General features: G+C 38.4%; 3 protein-coding genes across 5 annotated transcripts; 2 read left to right on the forward strand and 1 right to left on the reverse strand.

Annotated features, from left to right (window-relative positions):
- Positions 1-685: 685 nt before the first annotated feature.
- Positions 686-2,107, forward strand: LOC126712102 (uncharacterized). Its single transcript, XM_050411304.1, has one exon. The coding sequence runs from the start codon at positions 784-786 to the stop codon at positions 1,930-1,932; it is 1,149 nt and encodes a 382-aa protein (XP_050267261.1). The 5' UTR covers positions 686-783; the 3' UTR covers positions 1,933-2,107.
- A 1,599-nt stretch (positions 2,108-3,706) lies between these two features.
- On the reverse strand, positions 3,707-14,308 carry LOC126712068 (uncharacterized). Of its 3 annotated transcripts, none has more exons than XM_050411303.1 (19): positions 13,983-14,308; positions 13,700-13,887; positions 12,958-13,062; positions 12,797-12,868; positions 12,446-12,593; positions 11,415-11,497; positions 10,598-10,653; positions 9,278-9,414; positions 9,072-9,162; positions 8,913-8,978; positions 8,552-8,774; positions 7,340-7,441; positions 6,998-7,083; positions 6,787-6,909; positions 4,844-4,913; positions 4,564-4,655; positions 4,286-4,390; positions 4,075-4,203; positions 3,707-3,964 (listed from the first exon to the last, which is right to left on the reverse strand). In XM_050411303.1, the coding sequence occupies exons 1-18, from the start codon at positions 14,273-14,275 to the stop codon at positions 4,090-4,092; spliced, it is 2,154 nt and encodes a 717-aa protein (XP_050267260.1). In that variant the 5' UTR covers positions 14,276-14,308; the 3' UTR covers positions 3,707-3,964; positions 4,075-4,089. The 3 variants fall into 3 exon arrangements, with proteins under 3 accessions (XP_050267260.1, XP_050267259.1, XP_050267258.1); XM_050411302.1 differs by having other exon boundaries at positions 3,707-4,007; XM_050411301.1 differs by having other exon boundaries at positions 3,707-4,203.
- A 9,964-nt stretch (positions 14,309-24,272) lies between these two features.
- On the forward strand, positions 24,273-24,914 carry LOC126694051 (uncharacterized). The gene has a single exon (XM_050390074.1). The coding sequence runs from the start codon at positions 24,273-24,275 to the stop codon at positions 24,912-24,914; it is 642 nt and encodes a 213-aa protein (XP_050246031.1).
- Positions 24,915-26,025: the final 1,111 nt, after the last annotated feature.

Below are 26,025 nucleotides of genomic sequence, written 5' to 3' on the forward strand. Positions count from 1 at the left end.
ACCTCTTGGTTGGGGTTTTAGGGGTAATTTTCGATTTTTTTCTCAACATTTGTAACACAGACGCTTATAAGTTACAAGTACGTAATGGGGTGACCAACTGACCATTGCGAAGAAACTTAATACATATTTTTTATTTTTTTGTACCGTTCTTTCCACGAGTTTCACTATTATAATAGTCTCATTCCGTCACATCACCAATAAGCTTTGCAGGACACGTTTACCACGTCTTTCAAGAGCTCCACACATCCCAGTAATGTTGTTGTTCGCATTTCATTTGTACTCGCATAGATTTTGCATGCCGGCTCATTTGCCCACATCACAAAATAAAAGAAATTACGAATCAAGTGATGCAAAAGACTCCGTTGATTGGGGTTCAAGGCAAATGTGATGGCATTCGTTACGTTTTCTTAACTGTATATCCATAATTTCCCCCCACGTCTACCCTCTATTTTCATTGAAAATTCGTATGTTAATGGGTCCCCATGACACTAAATTGTCCACTCTTATTACCAACATTGTTTATTTGGTAGGATAGTACAGCAAAATTAGGATACCCATGTGGAACAAAAATAAAATTACTCACAGAAAGTGACAATTATTTTGCTAAAAGTATTAAAAGGCGGCTCCTACACAAACGGTCAACAATCTCTAGCTCCCTCCTACCTATCTGCCCCTTCTTGTCTCCTTCCTACCGCTCCTTTATATATTCATCTGTCTCTGCTAAGATCCTTTGCAACTTGTACCTTCTTCTTCTCTACCAAAAACATAGGAAAAACTACAGAAATGGAGGTGGTGATACCAGCATCAAGAATGGATTTCGACTTCAACCATTCGCGTCCTTCTTTGCCACACTTGAGCGCTCCTTCTACACCTAGACGTATTGGTGAGTACTACTTCAGTGCTCCATCAAGCCCAACACGCATGTCTGAGTTTTACCAGGACCTCAATGAGTTCTCAAGGATGAATGAAAGCTATGAAAGAAAAGGAAATGCGCCTTCCATGGTTCCTTTCGACTGGGAAGAAAAGCCTGGTACACCTAAGTTGCCTAAGGGGAGTAGTGGCACCAAGAATGATGATGATTTTGCTTTTGATTTTAGTGAAGACTTAGAGAAGGCTTCTCTCTCAGCTGATGTGCTCTTTGATGGTGGCAAAATCAGGCCTTTGAAGCCTCCACCTCGGCTTCAACTTGGCAATAAAGTTTATGAGTACACAAACCAGAAAAGCCCACTTTTATCTCCGAGGTCACCTAGATCACCAATATCACAAGGGAGGAAGATGGTTCTGGATGCCTTTTCACCTAGAAGAAAGAAAGATACTGACCCGTTTGCGAAGGCAGTGGAAGACACACGTAAGCAAGCCGGACAAGAAAGAGGGCGAGAGAGAACTCCAGCCAAGTCATCCTCGAATTCAGGCCGCAAATCAATAAGGTCACTCTCTCCTATCAGGGTTGCTGAGGTTCCATGGGAAGAAGAAGAAGAAGAAGCAGCAGAAGAAGAAAAGACACAACAAAGCACTAAACAATCCTCATTGAATTCAAAGGCATCAATTTCTGCTGCTACTTATTCTTCGTCTTCCTCTTCAAAGAGTTCTAAGAAATGGAGCCTAAAAGACTTTCTGTTGTTTCGGAGTGCATCTGAAGGGCGAGCAACAGACAAAGATCCATTCAGGAAGTACACAGCTGTGTACAAGAGACATGAAGATACTAAGATAGCAAGCTTCCGGTCCACAGATGGTTCTGGTTCAGTGACCGGCTCCAAGAGAAGGGGACCAGTTTCAGCCCATGAGTTGCATTATACCACGAACAAAGCAGCATCAGAGGACTTGAAGAAGAAAACTTTCTTGCCATACAAACAGGGGATTCTAGGGCGACTGGCATTCAATCCCGCCATCCATGCACTCGCAAATGGCTTTGGAACACTTGGACGTTCATGAATCTAGACATATTGTTAAGATTTTTTTTCCTATTTTTTGTTGTATAAAAATAGTTTTTTGTTCCCCCAACTGTAGATTCTCAAATGAACTAAATGTGTGGTTCATAATTCTATTGTGCAGTGTAAAAACTTACTGCATTCATGAAAATGTGAAGCTCACCAATATTTACTCTTTATACTAATCTTTGCAAGCATAACTGAATTGTCATTCCATAGGTATACAGTATACTAATACAGGTAACGAAGAACCTGACAACTCTGTTTTGCGCCAATAGTATGAAATTATTAGATTTACAAGAGCAGTTAAGCGGAAACATACATGACCAAACCTTCTATTTCCTGCCTGTCATGTTTACAATCACCCCTATAATTTATTTAACTCGAATGTTTTCATTAAATCTGAAGGAATGAAGACACATTACAGATACATAGGCATCACCTAGGCCAGAAGGTACTATTATCAATTTGCTAAAGATGATAATAAACTAAAAATAAAAGGTACATAAAAGACAGAAGTTGATGACTTACCTGTGAAACTATCATTAAAGAATTAATTGTCGACTAGAATAAGATAGACGGTGCTATCATAGAAAACTTTATTATAATTATAATGGAAAAACAATACTTTAATATTGTATCTTATCAACTTTCTACGTGCTTAGACTACTTCCAACCATCTAGATAGTTAGAGATGTCATTACGTTACATTTGTCACAATTTTTGGAGTTATTTTATGGTTCAGAAGGGAAGCACCAGATATTAGATAGAGATGAAATCTTAGAAATAAAATTTATTGTTATACCTTTGAATCTTTTATAGTATGCCACGTTAGAACTTAGAATAAAAATAATTGATTCACCAGAAGAATGGTCAGCTTCTAGAAGTAGGAAGGCTAATTCAGCCGCCCAATTTGAGACCGGCATTATTAATAAATTTTGCAATTCCTTCCACACCCCCTTCTTCCCACGCTAACAAATAAGATGAGTATTAAACAGCGTTAAAACTTGCTATTTAAACGTTTGGTCTTATAATACAATCAATGACTGTAGAGCTACAAGTGCATGAGCAGCCTAAATCCACAAAGTGCCCATAGGGAGGACAGTTTCGACAGCACCTTTTCAAAATACAACTTTTTAAACTCACACTTTTCTCTATATTTCAAACAGCTCACTTTCAGAAATCTGAAAAATAAGCTGTACTAATGGGCAATTAACTCGCTTAAATAGTAATGGCAGCCAAAATTCGAATAGTGTTTAAGGCGACCTCAACTACTTCGACACCAAACATCATATATACCCAAAAAAATAAAATAAAAAATTCAGAAGCATAAGCACCATTCTGCTCCAGTCAGAAAACATACAAAACAATATACACCGGGAGTTGCAACAATTAAGGTTGGGAAATTTCAAAACTAGAGAGAAGCTATACTCATCATGCACAATCAAGGTTATGAAATTTCACAACTAGAGGAAAGCTATCCTCATCATGTACTATCGGACAACACCAAATATCCCAAAGAGAGAGATTCATCCAGATCTGGCTGTTCATTACCAGCATGGATTGTTGTTTTGGGGGGGGGGGTTGTTGGTGGAGAACCACTTAATGAAAGCCCCATATCATGCCAAATTTAGAAATAAAGGTTTTTACATGCTTGCTTTGAACTTTACAACAATTTACATATGAAACCAATCCACATGACCTAAAATATCCTAGACGATCTGCAAGGCAATTATAAGGCTCTGTAGAATTGCACTTCTAGCAATTGGACTCTGATCTGTCCATTCTAATGGAAAGTAATTTACTGAATAATTCAACATCATATCAAAGTAAAATCCAACTATGTATTAGGCATTCAAGTAAATATGCCATATGATTCACCAGGAACAATAATCTCTATCTGCTCATTTAAAATTATAAGACAACATGTCTAAGCAGATTTCTTAAGTTTTCAGAATTACTATATATCAAGATAAAGGTATTGCATGTTGATGTGGCTACCTCACGATCACCCAAACTTATAGCAGATCCAGAAGCTTTTATTGAAACCAACAAATTGATTGCTCTTGTCAGATGGCACTACAAACACTTGGCCAGTAAGCTTATGACATAAAAAGCAAATGCCAAATATTCCAGAATAAAGTACCTTTTCACTAAGAGCTCAGTCAAAGTTATCAACTTTGATCGGATTAATCTCGTCTGCAACATCAAAGTGTCCAACCAGTCGTGCAAAGAAAACCATTTGTTGTTCTAGTGTGAACTTAATGTTCTCAGCCTGCATACAATTCTAGATCAAGCTTACTGTTTGCCTATCATACAAATTTGTTGTTAGATAAACTTGTAATAATTTTTAATACCTTGCGGAAACCATGTTGTTCTCCTTCATACTCTACAAGGGCAACTGGTAGACCTTTTTCTTTCAATGCCCGGTAAATCTTACGAGCTTGATCAGGAGGAACAACCTGCAAAATTAAAAGAGATTTTCAAAACTCAACCTTGAAGGCTAATTATAATCAGAACTACCATATTTAATCAAGAGGACTCTAGAATACTGTACTTGTATATACAATGTTTTGTTATTCTTAAGGACAGAAAAGATTTAAGACAATGAAAAAGCAAAGGGGAATCTGTTTACCTTGTCCTCCAATCCTTGGAATAAAATTATAGGGCAGGAAAACTTATCAACAAAATTGATCGGAGACCTCTCAAAGTAATCCTTTTCATTTCCTGCAATCAGTTAACTGCTTAAACATAAATGACATAAATAAAATGAATGTATGAATATTTACCTATCAAAAATAAAATAAAAATGAATGAATGAATATAATAAGGTGTCAAATGTCATCTTTTAACTTACCAACAAGATTATCAATATAATGAGATTTAAAGGTGTCAAATGTCATTTTTTAACTTACCAACAAGATTATCAATATAATGAGATTCAAACTTGTGAGTTTCTGCTCTCAACAAGCCTAAGTCAGCTACCTGTTCATGAAGCAAGATGACATTAAAAACCTGTCAATTTTCTATTTCTGCAGATCAATTTCATATTTTTAATATCGCCTTATAAACCAATTTCCTTATTTTAAAATTCAAAATAGGAAAAAAAAAAAAAAAAACCCTCATTGGACCCAAAAAAATAAATAATAATATTACATTCATAGAAAAACCAAAGAAATTCTAAACAAATTATTAAGCACTACATAGATTTGAATATTTCAAATTTCTTACCTTTACAAACAATAAAAAAAAAAAAAATTTAAAATCTTAACCTTACTGATAAATTGCAGATGGTAACATAACTACCACCCCAACTTATGAGTGTGCTTGAACCCAAGACTGCTTTCTATTAGCAGTTGGGAAGACAAGTCATGCTAGTTGAACTGTTGAAGCCAACTTTCTTTGGTTCAACATCACATGCCACCCTTCAACAGAGTGTTTGATGCTCTCATTAGAATAGTCAATAACGGCTCTAAAGTTATATTCAGATCCAATAATCCATTGATATCACTAATTTTTTCCAGTGGAGACTGATTGGATGGTAAAGTGTGTGGGAGTGTGTCTCTGTCTCAGGTATATACAACTCACACACTTGCACAAGATTAAACCCGTGAAGCCACCCCTGACTCTGGATAAGTAGGCAGGAGATGCCATTTAGTCCAAACACCACTGGCACAGTCAATGAAGATTTAACTAGAAGCAGACCAGAAATTATCCAGCTCCACCAAACCACTTTTATAAAGTGCAAGATATTGCTTCAAATGGTGTATATGAGTACCATAGATTATCGAGAAAAGAAAAGAACAGAAGGATATGAAAAATGAATTATTATAGGCACGTAAAAGAAATAATGTTGCAGTTTATTTATGGTCTACAGGTGCAGGTACTAGGTAGGACTTGGTTTCCAAAAGATAGCAGCAACCAAAATACACTTTTGGCCCTTAAATTGGAGGTTGTTTTCATTTTGGCCTTTAAAGTTTCAAAATTTTCATTCAGACCCTTCATGTTTGATTCCATTTTCATATTAGCCCCATAGTCCATTTTTGCTGGTAATCTGACTGTTTTCATTGTTGTAAGTAAAAAAACACATGAAAACAAAAATGGACTACTAATAAAAATGGATAGTAGGGCCAATATGAAAACAAAATGAAACACGAAGAGTCAAAATAAAAAATTTTCAAACGTAAAAGAACAAAACGAAAACAAACCCAAAATTTAAGGGCTGATGCATACATTAGTCGGATAGCAACAGTTCAGGTACTTGGGAATAATAAACATTTCAGATATGAGGTTCATTTCAATACAGATATTCTGGAAACTTATTTTATTGGTAGATAATTGTTCTTGAAATGACTAAAATTGAGGAATTCCAGATCCCTGAGCAAGGCTACATGAGGTTTTCTATTTCCATCTAAATGCCTTCTTTCTGAGAAGAATATAAACCAAAAACCTACGGAGAACCACGCAGCTCCTTAATCAGACATTTATAGCATAAAGTAAGCAAACAAATCTTGTTACACTTTATATTTGATTGAATGGGGACACAGATACAGCTACAAACATCCCCACCCCCACCTCCCCATAGGCAACAAAGTCATTTCCTTGCACAGAAACACTATTTATTTACCACACACCCTCATAAGCACATCTTGAACAGAAGTGCATTCTGTTACTCTTAAGAAATAAGAAACATAATATGGACATCCTTTTTAGAAACTTATAGCAATGCATCACAAACTAAACCAAAGAGTTGAATCAAGAGCTGTATTAAGTATTAACCATTAGCAAAATCCTGCTAATGGCTGCTTTCAAAAACTACAAAAGAAACCATATCACAATTCACCAATGTAACACTTACACCATACAAGGAAGCTCCTGCCTTAAACGTTTCTTTAAAAGCAAGAGCAGCTAAGGTTGTATATCCACCAGCAGAACCCCCAGTGATACATAGCCGTTCCCCATCTACCTTTCCCGAGTCCACCTGAATAAAATAGGTATAGTATCATGAATTGACAGGGTATACATCAATGACAATCTGGGAAGGAAATTTATGTAAAGAACGCAATTACCAAAAATTTAGCACAACTACAACAGTCATTGACATCAACAATTCCCCAGCGTCCCAAAAGCCGATCTCGATATTCTCTGCCATAGCCTTCAAAACAATGTCCATGCATCAATAAAATGAACAGACATAAATTAAAATGCATTGCTACAATAGGTGAAACTGATTACAACAAAGCCTAAGCATATTTGTTAAACAACAAAGATTGAAAGATTTAGCAGGATTGCCTCAACCTAAAGTTAAAATTAATGAATTAGAATGTGTATAACAAATTCCATCAATGATTGGCAGTGAGATAATCTAAATCTGGAATTCAAAGTTTATTTATGATAGATTAAGGACAAACCAGTGCTTCCACCATAATTGACGTCAGCAAATGCCCAACCTCGACTAGTCCAGTACTGAATACTCAGATTTAACATTCCACGAGTTTCAGCTGTGGGGCCTCCTGCAATATTTCATATGACATTTATGCTATAACAAAACCTAGTTGATGAAATTTCAAGAGCCCCTTCTCAAGAATTTTCTACTACTTTATTGTTACTGATATAACTGAAGAATCTATTTAAGTTCAGTTGCACACACATTTGATTGCAGAAGCCAAAAGCAATATAATCATATGAAATTTTACTAACAATAAATCACTACATCAAGAGTCTTACTAAGATAAGATCCAGATTAATAACCATTGAAAACAAGTCTCTATGTATGCAACTCCAAATACAAAGCTTTGTACCATGCGTATGTCTTGAAACAGTATTCATCAGATGGCCTACTTCATACTCTCTCAAGCTGTTTTATCTTCATTTACAAAATTACAATACAAGTACTACCCCTGAAATAAAAATAAACAACCTGGATCTGATTGAATATTGTATAAATATGTGTGTGTGTGTGTGTGTGTGTGTGTACTAGTTCCAAATAAAAGGATCAGCTATCTGGGATTAGCATGCCTAAAAGGCATTATAAATTGGGAAGTGATGCAGCACAAATTCTCTAAGCGGATTGAGAATCATCAAGAACAGAAAAATAAAAAAGAGGACCTAGGGATCAGCACTTAGGGTTGCCTAGAGTCAGCACCCAAGGAATCGACATGAAGGCATTGAAAAAATTCCAAAAGAAATTTCATTTATTTATCAAAAAAAAAAAAATAAAAAAAAATTCCAAAAGAAATTTCATTCATCATAAACTTGTCTCCATAGGAATGCAATAGCACATCTATATAAACTACTATGCCAAATCCTAACCGAACTGACGGGGGTCAAAGCCCAATTATTAAATTACAAAAATAACGTTAACTCAAAGCCCAAATAATGACCTAATTAACTAATAAGACTTAAAATAAAATCCTTGGATTGATAATAAAAAATCCAATTCACTTATAAAATTAAATAAAACTAAATTAAAATAAAATTTTCTTCATGTTAAATGCACTAGGAAGGGTAGATTTTTGTAGCAAGGGAAATGGCCCCATATTTTACATGCTTCTGTTGAGTGGAAAATCAGAAATCATGAATAACTGGCCGATCCTGTTCATAAAAGATTAACCATCACTTACCATGGCTTTTCAATAACAATGGGGGCTTTTCTCCCTGACTGCCTTGGTACACGGGATTCGTTGGTGGATAAAAGAATGCATAGGCATTTTGACCAGGCACTTCAGTTGGGAATTCAATTAACTCAGGCAAGCTAAAGTAGGACTTGTATTTTAAACTATCAGGTGAAGAACTCCAAATAATCTCAAATTCAACTGCCTTAGATTTATGTTCATCTAGAATCACCTGAAAGATAAAAGGTGAATTTTAGAAGACATGAAACAAAAATAAATTATTTGAATCTCTTAACAATAGCCTTTGCCTGTATTTGTTGATCTTAAATAGCAGAATCTGCAATACAAGGGTGGTAAAAGGAGACAGTACTTTTGCTACTGATGATGGATTTACAGCAGATGCTCCCTCCACATATAGGCAATGATTTCCTGAAGTCTGCATACACAAATAGGCACATCTCACAACCATCATCAAGACACCTTCTTAACAAGCACAACATCATAATGAGGATAAGGATTTGGAAAGTACAATATTATCTATATCTGTGAAAGGAATATCAAGCAGAGATAACGAGCCTTGAACAAAATCAAGAATTCCAAGATATGACCTCCCATTCTGCCTGCATGCACAATTGTTTTTATTACGATAACAAAAACAAATATAATTATCACAAATCACAAGCACAAGTAAGATAAATCCATACAACAATGAACTAGGAGCTTTGTCAGGTATACCTGTAGCTACAAGCAATTAAATTTTTCTTTTCATTGCTCTGAATGAATTCATAAGAATTCAAGCCAAATACCCATAAAGGTCCGGAAAATTCAGCATCCACTGTATAAACAGCTACTACCTCATTCTCAGACTCAATCTGCTACCCAGGAAAAAAGACAAGTAATTAATTCCACATGACACCAAATAAGTTATGCGTGACCAAAAAACAAGTTCAAGCAATGCCAATGGTGCTTGAGGAAACACTATGTCTAAGAGATTCCAAACATATATAAATTACAAGTCTCTCATGTGAATACAGAAGGGAATTAAAAGCATCTATTAGGTTACGATATTCATTATGAATGAGATGCAAAAATCACCAGACTTTGCTTTGCCAGGAAAGCTCATAAATGCATATGCATTGCCTAAGTATTTTCTGGTCACACCATAAACATATGCAAGTTTTATCTTCTCAATGTTTTCAGTGTATGATTTGGCTGTACCAACTCTTTTTTTTTTTCTTTTCTTTTTTCTTTTCTTTTCCCGAATAATTTGGCAGTACTGTCAAGCCCATCATGCGAGTTCCGCTGATGGAACTGCTGGATTGGAAGTTGCAAGTTGAAAGAAAAAACTTGCTACAATGAGGGGGCCCTCAAGTTTCAACTAATTAGTTTCTGAAATAGTGGAGACCGTGCAAGCAGATTCAAAGTCTCAGATTTCAGAAATCCAACGCATAAATAGCATGAGAGTTAATTCCAATCAACAATGAACAATAGCCCAATAAATTTATAGGAAGCTATACATTGTCGAACCATTTGATATTTCAACTTCAGTAGTGCACAATACCAGGCAAATAAAATCTAACAACAATTTCAGATACCCTTATTTAATTGTCTACCTAATAATACTATATGAGTTTATGTTGCCTTTACATCTGGGAAACCCACTTTTCATGATACAACTAACATAAAATACAACTCCATGGTATTGAAATTTTGAAAAAAGCAGTTTCTAAGCAACATAGTCTTATGTAAATTTGACATGAACTGACAGCAAGCGGCAATCCTTTGACACAATTAACAACATATAATGTGGTCAAGCCAATAAATTCTAATAATCAAAGAAGTTCCCTAAATTTTCAAATGATAAAGAACAATGGAGTTGTTAACTTATAAAACCCAAAGATAATGCCAAAATTACAAACTATTTTGCCAAGCATAACAAACTTTAATATCAGCATTCAGTGTACATGAAGAAGATATGACCTTAAAATATTTACTGGATAATGGAACAACACATGAACTAGGTAACCTCATTACTATTTAAAGTGAATAGTTTACCCATTTGTAGATATTCCAAAACCCATTTTTCCTATCAGTAATAAAAAATAGTTCACCTGCACAAATTCAAATGAAATATATTATTTTAAGAAATGATGCAACAAAAAGTTTAGAACTTCTACAGAAAATTAGAACATATTTCATAGCAACCATTGAGCATGTAATTATGAATCATCATTTTCTGAAAAACCTACCCAAGACTTCAGAAAAATAATGAATTAGCCTATCAGACTAGAATCCAAAGGAGCAGAAGAGGAGCTTAAGGGTATTCCATGGCCCAATTTTTTTTATAAGTAATTCATTGAAAAAATGAGGAAAAAAAAAGGGGGCCGCCGGGGGGGGGGGGGGGGTGCTATACCCTAGTAAATGGAAGAATAAGAGAAAAACATCCAAAAGGAATTCCATAGAACAAAGTAAGAGCTAAGAATTTGTCGTAGAATGAGAAATTAAATATTGATGTCATAGGATTAATGACAAGGATTGTGAGCTTATCAACAGCAATCCAAATTTGAATTTTGATGAATATTGTCCATCCATGCAATTACGCTCCATATTGACCCACACTTCCACATCATGAATGATCCAAATCCACACAATTCCTCAAATGGATTGTAGGGGATAACTTCCAAAGGCTACTGATCCGACCACAATTTTCAGAACAAAAATGGAATTGCTTTTGGCAAGCAAAGATAAGGCAAATACAACCTTCCCCCTATTAGTAGAGAATTTGAGGAGTTCATTTGTTAAACATTTAATAACTTCACCATGAAGTTTTGTATTTAACTTTGATCATCAACCAAGAAGATTAACAAAATACCATCAGGGGACCACTTGGGTTCAGTTGGAGACTCCACAAGCGTAGAATCAGAGCCAGCGACACAGATGCGTTTGTAGACCTCTCTACACGACAACATAAGGAAAATTAATGCTACTAACCAAATGTTAATAACATTTATGTTAATCTTATCAGGGAAAAAAAAAGCTTCAGAAATAACAGATTGTGGTGTCGTTAAAACAAAGTAACTAATGAGTAGGAAGAGTGTGTAGGAATGAGAATTACAGCAGAAGGGACTAACCGACTAAAATGTACAAAAAACAGAGTCTAGCATGCCAATACATAGCTGGGGGAAAATAAAGGTGCTTGGCTATACACACACACACACACACACAAAGGTTTAATTACATACATGAAGGTTTGACACTAACCATAGAGTCTAATTCACTTCTACAAACAAAAGGATTAAAATGCATATACATAATCATTCTATAATAGGAAGTTGAAACCGCTTCTGATGATATTTGTTAGAATAACTCTTGAGTGATTAAATTCATCATTTTCTATTAGCTAAAGCTTTTTGGGCAACTGGTAGTTTTTATTTTGATAAGTTGGGACAAGTGATAGTTTATCATGGTATCAAAGCAAATAGTCTAGAGTTCAAATCCTATCTCCACCCAACCTCCCATTTAATATGAGTTTGACCCTACTTATTGAGGGAGAAGTCTAGGCCCACACGTAAAGTGAAGAGTTAGAATAATGGTTATGTGATTAAATTCACCCTTTCCCATTAGCTTAAATTTTTGGGACAAGTGATGATAGTTTATCAATATTCAATAATGTCAGTTGACGACATTTATTTTTGCCTTTACAGATCTCATGACTTGTGCATGACAACAAACATGCAGAAGTCAAGCCACAACAGGGCAGCACCAATCTCTCTGCTCCCCTGGCAGCACGTGACAGTAAGTCACATAAAGTCTGAGATATTTGATACCTAATAAGATACTTCTTGGGAAGAAATAGATACTTAAACATAAGCTATCAACTCATTAAAAAGGAATTCTGCTTACCCAGTTTCAGAAATATATCCAACCCAGAGTTCTGTTCTATCCCATGGCATGTTAGGGTGACTCCATTCAATCCATGCTATTTTTTCACCCTTCGAGTCCAAACGTGGGAAAGCGTAGAAGTCATTTCCACCAATTAATACTTCTGACTCTGTATATATTATGATCCAAGCAGGAGAAAATGAACATCAAATATTGACAACAATAGATAATTGAAAGACCAAATGACAATCTGTAAACCTAAAAGCTTTCAAACGCCTTGAAGATGCAATAGCAAAGCACATAATCTGCAGATTCAAAATGCGCGCACACCCACACACATACATAAACCATCATTTGCTTACTAATTCTCACCCTGAATATCCTTGTTGCCAAGCCCTATTGCTACAATTGTCGTGGATGGATTCAATTTATTTTCACGACGATCTGCCAAGTAATAATGAGCACACATTGATGAAATAGACCAACAGTAACAGTGTACAAGACTAACAGTATCTCAAAAATATTAAATATACCTTCCTGTACAGTGACATAACAATTAAAGCGTGCATCAAAGACTCCATCTGCATAGCTTACTAGCGGTTCGCCATAGTCCGGGGTAAGTGGTACAGGAGAAGAATCTGCTTGCCACCAAATACTTATATAAGCACTAGCTTGGAGTCAAAACATTTATTAGCAGATAGCATCACATAGCAATTAGCACCCTCACAAAAAAGAGAAGGTAGCTCATGCATCCGATATATATGCATCCTTCCTCTCACAACGTCAACGTGCGTGTGGGTCCTACTACGGCTCCAATATATGCATCGTTCCTCTCATAGCATGTGGGGTCCAGTGAGAGATGATGCATATAACGGATGCATAAGATAATTATTGCTCACTAAAAATAATAAGAAGCTAAATTACCGATTGTTTCAAAAGTTTAAAATATTAGAAGATGAGAAACTCAATCATCGAAATATTATTCTAATATTCCCCCATGCGTGTGGTCTCACGGTAAATTACTAATTGTCCCAGAAGCTTACTCAATTAGGAAATAATGAATTTAATCATTTAGCCATTAATAATGAAATCCTTTTCTCAATTTTGAGCTTCCATGGCTGTATTGCTTTAGTCTAATAATTTGTACATTTGTCAATTCAACTAAAGCATTAAAATCAACTCTTCCTTCTAAACTAGCATTAGAATTCTCCACTTGATTTCTAATTTTCACAATTTCATGCAAAATAACAGTATAAGCTTAGCTAAATAAGCTACCTTTAGAATCCAAAGACTGCTTGTAGAGCCTTTGGTCCTTGTAGTTGGAGAAAACGACAGTATCACCAAAAACACGGAAAGCGCCACCGCCATATTCCTGAGCCAAAGTCCGAACTCCAAACTCCTTCGGCGTTATATCCACCGATTCTTTCCCAGCTTTCTCCGCCTCTCTCACCAGAACCGAACGCCTGAGTCACACAAAAACATAAACACATTACGATCACAACAACAAAGAACAATCCAATAAATAACGACACGCCGTTTTTTGGCTTAGTGTACGGACCCTGATTCGGTGGGGCGAGACTCGAGCCAGATGAGGCGGCCGAGGGAGTCAACGGCGGTGCCGCCGAGTCGTTTGGAGGAGCCGGAAACGACGTCGGAGGTGATCGGCGACTTCCACGATCCATAAGGAGCTGCGGTTTTGGAAACTTCAGAAGAAGAGGACATTGTTGGAGTGGAGATGGCAGATACGAGTGTTCGAGCGATGTGAATAGACTTGAAGTTGGAATGGAGTGTGGAAGAATAATAATGAGAGGAGAAGCGAATGTGAGGGAATATAGAAGAGAGCAGTGCCATGGACTATTGAGTATAGACCATAGTCCAAATTTTTATCCCTTTTTTTTTTTTTTAAGGTTCGGATAGAAACTAAGCAATAATTCCCATTTTTTATTCCTTTTCTTTTCTTGTCTTTATTTTAATCGAATTGACAAGACTTTCCACTTGATGATATTTGAAAAATATGAGAGACCCTCCGCCTTAGTCCAAATCTTCTGTCCCATTTTTTCTATTCCACCAATAAAAGTTTGTCACGTATTCACCTAATCAATTAAATACTACCATTAATTAATAATGATAATATTAATAAGTCAATAATGATAATAATCAATTAATTATGTTAACACATGGCAAGCTTTTATTGGTGGAGTATAGAATGGAGCAGAAAAAGTGGAATAGAAGATTTGGATTAATCCTACTTGTCGTGATGTCCCTTTTTCTTTTTTTAATGAGAAATATGTGAATTTTATTAATAATGAGAAAATAACAAAGCATCCTGAATCATAGCAGATTCAATAAAAGATGGAGTCTCTTCTATCCAAGTTACAAAGTTGTCAAGAACTTTGGCGTGGAGTGCCAAGTGGGGAGTTGGTGTGTTTCCTTGTGGCTTGACTTGCAGCATTTGGTGTTGCCTGAAGTGCTGAAGCTTGTTATGGATACCTGTGACAATATTTTCAATACTAATGGGTACTTTTGATGTGTCCAAGAGAGCTCCAATAAGAACTGAACAATCTGACTCGAAAGTGACCTCCTGTAAGCCAATGTCCTTCGTGAAAGAGATGGCCATGTCCATTGCTTTTGGCTTCAGCTTCAAGTGGACCTAATAGCAGTGGAAGTTGAGTGCTCAAAGCAGCAAGCACATCACCCACGTGGTCCCATACAATGACCCTAATACCAACCGACTTGGTGCTCTTGAAGATCGCAGCATCCATGTTGACCTTATAACATGGGAACACAGGGAAGGTCCACCTGACTTCTTCTGCAACACTAGGTTGGTAGTACCGAAAGTGTGCAAGGTGGAAATCACATAGAATGGATCAGGCTTTCATTATGATGTCATGACTAGATTGCCGAGGAGAGCCAAGCCGAGTTTTGTTCCTATTATACCACATGCACCATGAAATCGTGATAATCAACTCAAGCATGTCCTTACCTGGGTATTGAATGAAGATAAGGTGCTAAAGAAGGTCCACGTATTCCTTGAATCGTACGCCTCTAGTGTCCAATGGTAAACCCATGGCTGTCCATGTGTCACGAGCCTTGGTGCACTCCTAAAACATGTGTCCACTAGTTTCCTCCCCAAGTTGGCAAGCTTTGCACGTGGCCTCCTCTATAACTCCACAATGACAGAAATTGACTTTGGTAGGGAGTATATTGCAACAGGCTCTCCATGCAAATATTTTGAGTTTTGATGGGATGTTGAAACTCTAGAGTGTGTGCCAAAACAAGTGCTGAGACTGGTCTTTGAAAGCTCTTGTCACATGGGTATGATTGGATAATGAAAGGACTATCTTGTAGGCACTACGAACTGTGAAGGTGCCCCTCGAAGTGTAAGACCATACCAGTCGGTCAGCAGCTTGACCATGGCTGCGTGGCATGCTGAGGATCAAATCTGAGTCGTCTTGCATGAAAATCTGCTTGACCAAGTCACTCCTCCATTCACCTGTATTTTCATCCAACAGTGAACTGACCCATGCATCTCCAGGCAAGGTAATTTGGCGAAAAGAGGATGGTCGTGGGAGCCACCTGTCATGCCAAATCCGGGCAGAGTCACCGTTACCTATCTGCCATCTGCAACCTTCTCTAACCACACATTGTGCAGCAACGAGGCTTCGCCATGCAAAGGATGGCTTGGGGCCTAACTTAGCTTGGAGAAAATCAGTGTATGGAAAGTATCGGGCTTTTAGAACACAGGACACCAGAGATTGGGTGTTAGTTTGTAGTCGCCATCCTTGTTTGGAGAGGAGTGTCAAGTTAAAGGATTTGAGATTACGAAAGCCCAATCCACCCATTTCCTTAGGAGTACAGACTTTGTCCCAAAATAACCAAGCCATTTTATTTTTTCCATTGGATTGTCCCCACCAAAAAGCACGAATCATGCTAGTCATCTCATCACAAAGTATATCCAAAAGCTTAAAGACACTCATAGTATAGGCTGAGATTGCTTGGGCGACCGCTTTAATGAACACTTTTTTCCCTGCTCATGAGAGCATTTTCTCTTTCTAGCCAGACAGCTTGTTATCAAGTCTCTCTTTTAGTGCACAAAAGGTGTTCTTCTTTGATCTACCCACCAAAGAAGGTAGTCCCAAGTATGTTTCATGTTGTTTTATGACCTCAACTCCAAAGCGTTGCTTTATGTCCTCCTGAATGTTCGGTGTGGTGTTGTGACTAAAGAACAAAGCAGCTTTGTCCTAGTTTATTTTTTGGCCAAATGCATGCTCATATGTGTCCAAGACTTGCTCAAGATGGGTGCATTCCTCCTGTGTGGCTTGGCAAAAAATAATGCCATCGTCTGCAAAAAAGAGGTGTGAGATCAGTGGACCTTGTGGGCAAGCTGCTACTCCATGAAGTGAGCCAGTTGAAGTGGCTTGTTGGAGAAGAGATGAGAGTCCTTCTGCACAAAATAAGAAAAGGAAAGGGGAGATGGGGTCTCCTTGTCTCAAGGCCCTAGATGGGACAATGTGTCCACGGGGTCTACCATTCAATCTGATTGAGTAAGTAACAGAAGTAACACATTGCATCATAAGGTTTACCCAACTATCATCAAAACCCATTTTTATCATTACATCTCTAAGGAAGCCCCATTTTACTCTGTCAAAAGCTTTACTCATATCAAGTTTCAAGGCCATCTCCCCATTTTTACTCGTTTTCTTTTGATTTAGATAATGCATGGTCTCAAAAGCAACTAGAATATTATCAGTTATAAGGTGTTCAGACATAAAGGCACTTTGGTGTTCACTGATAATTTTTGGGAGGAAATGTTTTAGTCTATTAGCAATGACCTTAGAGGCTAATCTAGAGATGAAATTGCTCAAGCTTATTGGCCTATACTGTGTTATCTTGGTGGGATTTTTTATTTTTGGAATCAAGATAATATGATTTTCATTAAACTTTGGGGGAATGATGCCCAAATTTAGAAAGTCAAGTACAGCTTTTGTAACACACTCACCAGATAGAGACCAAAAGTGCTGATAGAAAAGTGGTGGCATACCGTCAAGACCTGGTGATTTTTTTGGGTGCATCTGTTTGAGTGCTCTATGGACTTGATCTGCTTGGAAAGGTTGACATAAAAATCAAGACCCGGTGATTTTTTTGGGTGCATCTGTTTGAGTGCTCTATGGACCTGATCTGCTTGGAAAGGTTGACATAAAAATCAATTCATGGAGTTAGTGACCACTGGCTGAATGGCATCAATAACTACAGATGTGTCAGTGGGCCCGTTTGTTTTGAATAAATTAGAAAAATAATCTAATATTATGTTCTCCACAATTTGGTCTTCTTCTTGCCACACGCCAGTATCATCTGTGAGGCCGTGAATGGTATTTCTCTGCTTGTGCTTTAAGGCTTTCTGGTGGAAAAAAGATGTGTTGCGGTCTCCATCAGTGATCCACTTGTGTTTTGCTCGTTGGTGCCACATAGTATTCTCAGCATCAAGCCAAGAGTTGAGTGATTTACGGACACTTTGTATTTGTTCAAAGTTGCTCTGCGAGTTGTGTTCAAGGACTTGTAGCTCCTTTTCCAACCGAGTGATCTGCCTTCCCACGTGGCCAAATTTCGTGTCGCTCCAATGAGCTAAACGTGCTTTGCAACTGTCAAGGTAGTTGGCGATAGGTACATCTACAGTTTTGTATAAACCCTTACTCCAAGCTTCATGGACGACTTCGGCACACTAAGGATCCCTTAGCCACATTGCTTTGAAGTGAAATGGACGTTGGGTTCAATTTTGTGGATGGTGTCTACGGGGTTGCAAGTGTATTGCTAGCATGGAGTGGTCACTGGTGGACATGGAAATGTGGTGTACGGTGGCATCCTAGAAGAAAGCTTTCCATGAAGTTGTGGCAAGTGCTCGATCAAGGCGGATGTGGATTCGGCCTTCAACAGGGTGGTTCTGAGACCAGGTGTATGGAGTGCCTATAAAGCTCAAGTCAGTGAAGCCGCATGTATGAATGACAGAGGGAAAATGATCCATCTGCCGGGTAGGGCGTAAGGAGCCTCCACTATTTTCCGTTCAACTGATAATTTCATTATAATCACCAAGGCAAAGCCAAGGGAGGTTGGTGGAATGTCTCAAAGATCCAAGCAAAGCCCATATTTCCTTATGTTCACATGTTTCAGGGTGGCCGTAAAAACCGATGAGCCTCCACTTTGTACCTGTACTATCATAGACTATATGGGCATCAATAAACCAACAGGAGAAATTTTGGACATGTACCTAAGTTTCAGGTTTCCACAAAAGAGTTAGATCGCCACTGAGGCCAGCACTTGAGATTACGAGGCCTTGACTGTAAACCCAATCTTGTTTCATGTTATTTAGTTGTTTTGTTCTCTATCAAGAAGACACAAATGGGATCTTTTTGTTGCATTACTCTCTTAAGAGCTTTAACTGTTCAGGGGTTCCCAAGCCCTCGATAGTTCCAACTTAAAACACTCATTGTTCCCAGTGGTGTTGCCTAGTAGTCACCGCCGATCCCAGGTTGTCAGCCATAAGTTTCCCCAAAGCTTTTGCTTCTTCCTCCAATGTCCTGTGTTTTTTCTGAATGAAAATGGCACTCTGAGTATCAAGAACTTGACTTTTATGTTTTGGGCCCAATATGAGTTCATTTGAGGCTTCCATTGCATAGGGGGGTGGGAGGCCTAAGTCTATGCCAAGTTGCATTTTTTGGGCCCAGAGTTTGTGTGGTGCTGAGGTGAGTGAAGGTGTTGGAATCATGTTGTGAGTCAGGGGATTTTGGTGCAATTATTGTGTGTTGGCTGTGCTGGTGGAATGTTTCCTCAAAGTTGGAGCTTTCCTTGTGTGGTACAGTTGACTTGGGAGCATTTGAGAAAGTAGGAGTCTTGAGATTAGGGTCTTGTGCCAGTTGTGGTGTTGGTGTCATGGAGTTTGGATTTGGAAAGGAATTCAATGCATGGTCAATGTCTATGATATACGAAAGGAAAAGATCAGGGTCAGATAGTATTTCCTTATTTGTAGGCATCGATTTTTGGAGTGGTGCGTGATTCATGGGTGGTATTGATGATGGTGTTTGCGGCGATGGGGTGGCTGTTGTGACTGACGGGGGTGACGGTTTTGTATGTGGTGAGGGTGTGGGGCAGTGGTTTGAAGGGGGCGATGAAGTGTGGAAGGTTTTACTGTTCACCACCTGAGGTTGTTGTATGTTGGTGATGTTGGTCCGCAACCAAGGACCATATTGCTGATCATCCTTATTCAGAGTACTACCACTATCGAGCCATGCTTTGTAGTCTTTTTTGTCGTGGTTTAATAAGGCACACCAATATCAGAAAATTGGCATCTTTTCATATTGGAGTGAAATCCACAAAGGTTCAGAGTTTCCCATATCCACGAATCGACCTCGAGAGAGAGGCTGGCATATGTCGAGATTAACGTGAACTCTGATATATCTTCCATGGCATTCGCCACTCGGAGAGGCATCAACCTGTTCTATTGTACCCAAGGTTCGTCCAATGGCTTCTACATTAGTTTTGTTCATGTGTGTGATGGGGAGGTTATGTAGTTGGATCCAGAAGGTGGCATAGTCAAAGTTGGCGGCATCCACTGATTCATCCTTCGTAGGCTTATAGAGACCAATAAGATACTTTGTCAAAAGACCATGGTTGCTGCGCCAAGATCTTGAAAGTGTTGGCCTCATCAAAGAAAAGGAGTAGAACTGTGTTAGACCCAAGGTCTCGAATTTCAAACTCCTAGATAGAACGCCACATACTTCTGAGGGTTCTTGATAGCGCCTTAATGTTAACTCGACGCTTGGTGAAAAGCTTTGTAACAAGAACTCTGGCATTGTCTTCAATGGTTGATGCTAGTAGGACAGTTTGACTCTCTTGTGTGTTAAGTGACAAGCATGCCCACTTACGAGTTAGGTTGTCCATGGTGTGAGTGTAGAGTGTGTGAGGAAAGAGGGTGGGAAGGAATACAGGTGGTATAAGGATGGGGTGGGTTACCGAGTTTCCACTAGTGAGGGGAAAGAGGGCCTATACAGCGGTAGATACTAAGGTTTCATCTTCGTGAGCGCCATCTAGAGACAGCACTAGTGAGAGAAAAGTTTAAGCCTAACCTAGTATTGTGTGTCGTGATGTCCTTTTATTCTCTAGAATTGCGGTAGGATTAGGAAACATGCCAATAACATCATATAAAATATCATATATTATATTATATCATATCATAAATTATATAATGAAATTTGGGTTTAAGGGTGTGTTTGAAATTGATAATGTGATATTATCATATAGACATATACTTATATAATAAAATTTGGGCTTAAGGGTGTTTAAATAACAGTTTTCGTTATTTAAACAACGTTACCAATCGGGGTCTGAAAGTCCCTCCTCACTAAACAACTTGTAGTGATGTCATTGTATTCTCTAGAACTGGGGTAGGAAACATGCCTGTAATATCATATAAAGTATTATATTATATCATATCATATACTATATAATAAACTTGAGCTTAAGACTTTGTATAATTTATATATATATATATATATATATATATTTATATATATTAAAAATTGTTTTTTTAAACTTACATATGTATAGACCAAATCAAAATCCTCATACAAATAAATTCTTAACATAACAAAAAATAGATACATGCATATGCATCTATAGTTATGGCTTGCATATTACTCTTTTACAATCTTATCCCACTTAAGAACTTCTCACATGAAATTTTTTTTGTTGAATCCATGGTTTGGATTATGTGAGGTCCACATTTATTTAGTCTTAACTAAGAAATGTTTAAAATAATAGTTTTTTTTTTAATAATATATTTTGATAATGTTGTAAAAACAAATGGGTTTTGAATTATATAGTAAATAATATCAAATTATTAGATGGTGACAACAATTTATTTGCTTTTAACAATTTTTAAAGATAAAATAACAATAAATGTTTTGGATTAAAACATGTTGCATGTTTTGTTAAAACATATTATTTTTTAACTTAGAGACCACATGATATTTTATTTTATAATAAAACCAACAAAAAACAATTCATGAAATGACATCTTTATATTTTACTAGCTTGTAATCTCATGCATATGAATGAATATATTTAAAAGATATACATTAAGATGCATAGTATAATTCTTACATATATAATTTAAAATATTATTGATAGTCATTCTTATATATTTTTTTAACTCTTTAAAAAGTCTTGTAAAAACATTATTGAATAGAAAATGTAAATTGTCTATTTTTTTAAAAAAAAATTATGTTCATTAATTATAGACTCTTTTGTTTTTTAACACAATAACTCATTTGGATGGATATTTATGATGTGATCCCACATTTGACTCCAAAATTAAGAAATAAAATTCTCTCTAAAAATAAATAATTTAGGATACATGATGCAAAATTGTATTTCGATTGTAGAATTTAATTGGATTTTCTCTAAGTTTTACCTATTAATATATACACACACACACACACAAAAAATATGTAGCCATGTGTATATGCACAGATACAATTAAAAACAATCACAATTATACGATTCAAATTATACATTTTTTTAGAAGAGATTCAAATTATACATGGTATTAACTTAAAAAAAATTTAAGCTATACATCTTTAAAATATGTAATAATTTCTCATATGTGTGTGTGTGTGTGTGTGTGTGTGTGTGTGTAATTTAGAATTTAATTGGTTTTAGACTTTTTGATTTTTGCACCCAATAATTTATTTACCACAAAAATTATAAACTTAGATAGATACGTGGTGAAAAATTAGACTCTAATTAAAATCTAATTGGATTTGAACTCTTCGATTTTTACACTCAATAATTCACTTGGTACAAAATTAAAAATTAAATGGAACACATGACATGAAATTGAAAATCCAATTAAATCAAATTAAATTTTCATTGAAATTTAACTCTCTCTCTCTCTCTCTCTCTCTCTCTCTCTCTCTCTCTCTATATATATATATATATATAAAATAAAAACAAGAAGAAGAAGAAGTCAAGAAATGATTACAACTTTATTAATTGGTAACTTAAAGTCACGAAATGATTACATCTTTATATTTTTATTAAAAAAAAAAAAAAAAAGCATTAGTGACTTATCAAGGGTGTAAGGGTAAAATTTCCAAGTCAAACAATGGGCCTTGGGCCCTATACAAAGTCCAACTACGACCAAAGGGAGAAATGGGCCACCAAAACAAATGCTAGCCCAACCCTAATAAGTCCAAACTTATTTAAAGGAGACGTCCGAGGAGGAGTGTCTCCTCGAACGCGCCAAATACAAGCCCAACGTGCACCCTATCCATAATAAGGAGTCATTCCAAACAAATATTGGTAATAAGGATAAGTCCCAAAAAGCAGGAAGGAGGAAGAAAAGATAAGACGTCCAGGGGGCAGCCACAATTGCCGCATTAAATGCAGGGAAGCTACTTTCCCAGCCGCATTAATGTGGAGAAGACAGGCGAATAGCATTACATTGGCCAATGTAACTCACAGAAAGATAAGGTGGATGTCCGATGGGACAGACACTCAAGTGAGGGTCCAGATGGTTAACAAGTGTAAGGTTCTTATCAATCTAAGGAGGCTATATAAGAGAAGGAAATCCCCCTGAAAAAGGGATTGGAAAATTTAGAGGAAAAAAGAGAGAGAGAGAGATTAAAGAATTCTGTAGTCTTTAATCAGAGCAAGAGTGCACTCATACGTCTCCTCGGACCGGCATCCTGTGGACATAAATGAAATATTCTCATGTTCAGACTGTTGCTGGGCCAGAACCACTTACTTGCTGGGCCTGAGCCCCAAAAACCGCCCCTACAATTGGCGCCGTCTGTGGGGAGAACTTGTGTCTCGACAAGTGAAATTGTAAGAAATGGAAGGATCAGGTCCGCGTCAAACCAGACGTGCAGATTCCTAATGGCAGGACAATTTTTTGAATCTCGAACGAGAGAAAGACCAAGATAAGCAACGAGAGGGCAGTGTGAACACCTCTCACACGAGTAGAAGCCGCTCGAAAGGGAAAGGTCATGCATCCCATAAGCAAAACGATCGAAAGGCTCTACAGCAAGAGATTGATGGTTTGAAGAAGAAGCTGCGCCGAGCGCAGCGAAAACGTCCTTCACCCGGCTCGGACACTAGCAGTGATGAGGATAACGAATACAGGCGGAGATTAAGAACCCCTCCAAGCGAGACTTTTTCCTACGAGGAAGAGCGGCCTCGCAAACGCGGCCACAAAAGCCCATCTTACGAAGGCCTGGCCAACGATGCCATGAGCAAGGCCCTGGATCGCATCTCCCAGTCGCCTTTCACACGTAGAATAGAGAGGGCAGAGCTTCCTCGGCGGTTCCATCAACCAACGTTTGCTATATACAGTGGTCGGATTGACCCAGTAGAGCATGTAAGCCAATTTAATCAGAGGATGGCCGTCCATTCCAGGGATGAGGCGTTAATGTGTAAGGTGTGTCCGTCCAGCTTGGGACCTATGGCAATGAGATGGTTTGATGCCCTCTAGCCGAATTCCATAGATTCTTTTAAACAGCTGACACAGGCTTTTGGTTCCCACTTCATTACCAGCAGTAGAGTCCCTCGGCCCCTAGATTCCCTCCTATCCTTGTCCATGCGGGAAGGGGAGACACTAAAGGCCTACTCAGACAAGTACTGGGAAATGTATAATGAGATAGAAGGAAATTACGATGACGTCGCCATTAGTACGTTCAAAAGGGGCCTGCCGACAAAGCATGGCTTAAGAAAGTCCCTCACTGGGAAGCCAGTCACCAGTGTGCGCCAACTCATGGACAGAGTTGACAAGTACAAAAGGGTCGAGGAGGACTAGTGGATGGGGAAGGGTAAAGCGAAGGTTGTCCCTCAGGAGAGGAGGGACTTCAAGTCGGACCGCTTTAACAGCAGTAACAGGCCGAGAAGAGACTACGCGGAACAGTCTGGATCCACTAGGGCTCAGGCAGTCCATGCTGTGTTCCGAGAACCATTCCACAAGATCCTAGAGAAGGTGAAGTGCGAACCTTTCTTTCAATGGCCGAACAGGATGGCAGGTGACCCCTCGAAACGTAATCAAAATTTGTATTGCGCATACCACCAAGAGCCAGGTCACACCACCGATGATTGCAGGAATCTGAAAAACCATTTGGATCGGCTTGTCCGAGAAAGGAAGTTGAGGCATCTGTTGCATCGCCCTGAAGGATGGCAGGAACAGTCAAATATCGAAATCAGACAAAGTACATTGAGGCCACCCATTGGCACAATAAATGTCATTCTTGCCGCACCTGGAATGACCGGTTCCAGCCCTTTCAAAGTAATGTCAGTGGGCAGGTTCCCAACTGAGCCAGACGACAGGGAATCCAAGAGAGCTAGAGTGATTGCCACGCCCTTAATCGGGTTCTCGGAAGAGGACAAACAAGGAACCCTTCAACCCCACGATGATGCCATAGTCGTCACGCTCAAAATTGGAGGTTATACGTGAAAAGGGTGTTAGTTGATCAAGGCAACGCCGTGGAAGTAATGTACCCTGACTTGTATAAGGGGTTGAACTTGAAGCCAGAAGACCTATCGCAATACGATTCCCCTCTGGTCAGCTTTGAAGGAAAAACCGTCACCCCGAAAGGCATGATTAGGCTGCCTGTGCAAACAGACTCAGACGTGGTGGAGGTGAATTTCATTGTGGTAGATGCGTACTCCCCCTACACAGTTATCGTGGCCCGACCGTGGCTTCATGCACTAGGGGCTGTGCCATCAACCTTGCACCAAAAAGTGAAGTATCCGTCAGGAGGTCAAGTCAAAGAAATAATAGGGAACCAAGGAATGGCTAGGCAATGCATGGTGTCGGCAATCTCACGACGACCAAATAGTGAACCTTCCACTTCAGCCGAGAACGGCTTATAGCAATTAATGACCCTGGTCCCAACTACGGGTGGTGGAGGACTAGCCACGGAGGTGAGCTGTGAGGATCTGGAGAAAGTACTCGTCGGATCAGACCCTAAGAGGTTTTTTCAGATCGGCTCAGAATTACCACCCCAGGAGAAGTCAACACTAATTGATTTTCTCCGACGGAATGTGGACGTATTCGCCTGGGATCCCTATGAGGCCCCCGGGGTTGACTCAGATCTCATCTGCCATCACCTTAATGTTAACCCGGCTATAACGCCTAAGAAGCAACCTCCTCGGCGACCGTCAAAAAAACATGCAGACGCTGTGAGAGAAGAGGTCGCAAAATTGAAGAAAGCAGGGGCTATCAAAGAAGTATTCTACCCTGAATGGTTAGCCAACACAGTCGTGGTAAAAAAGAAGAGCGGGAAATGGCTGGTCTGCGTAGACTTCACGGACCTAAACAAGGCCTGCCCGAAGGATCCTTTCCCCATGCCACGGATAGACCGATTGGTAGATTCGACAGTCGGACACCCCCGAATGAGTTTTTTGGACGCCTTCCAGGGCTACCATCAGATATCCCTGGCTGCCGAAGACCAAGAAAAAACTGCTTTTGTCACCCCAGTCGGAAACTATCATTATAAGGTGATGCCCTTCGGCTTGAAGAATGCCGGGTCGACCTATCAAAGGATGATGACTAGGATGTTTGA

Source organism: Quercus robur, chromosome 2 (assembly GCF_932294415.1).
Source record: "Quercus robur chromosome 2, dhQueRobu3.1, whole genome shotgun sequence".
Lineage (NCBI taxonomy): Eukaryota > Viridiplantae > Streptophyta > Magnoliopsida > Fagales > Fagaceae > Quercus > Quercus robur.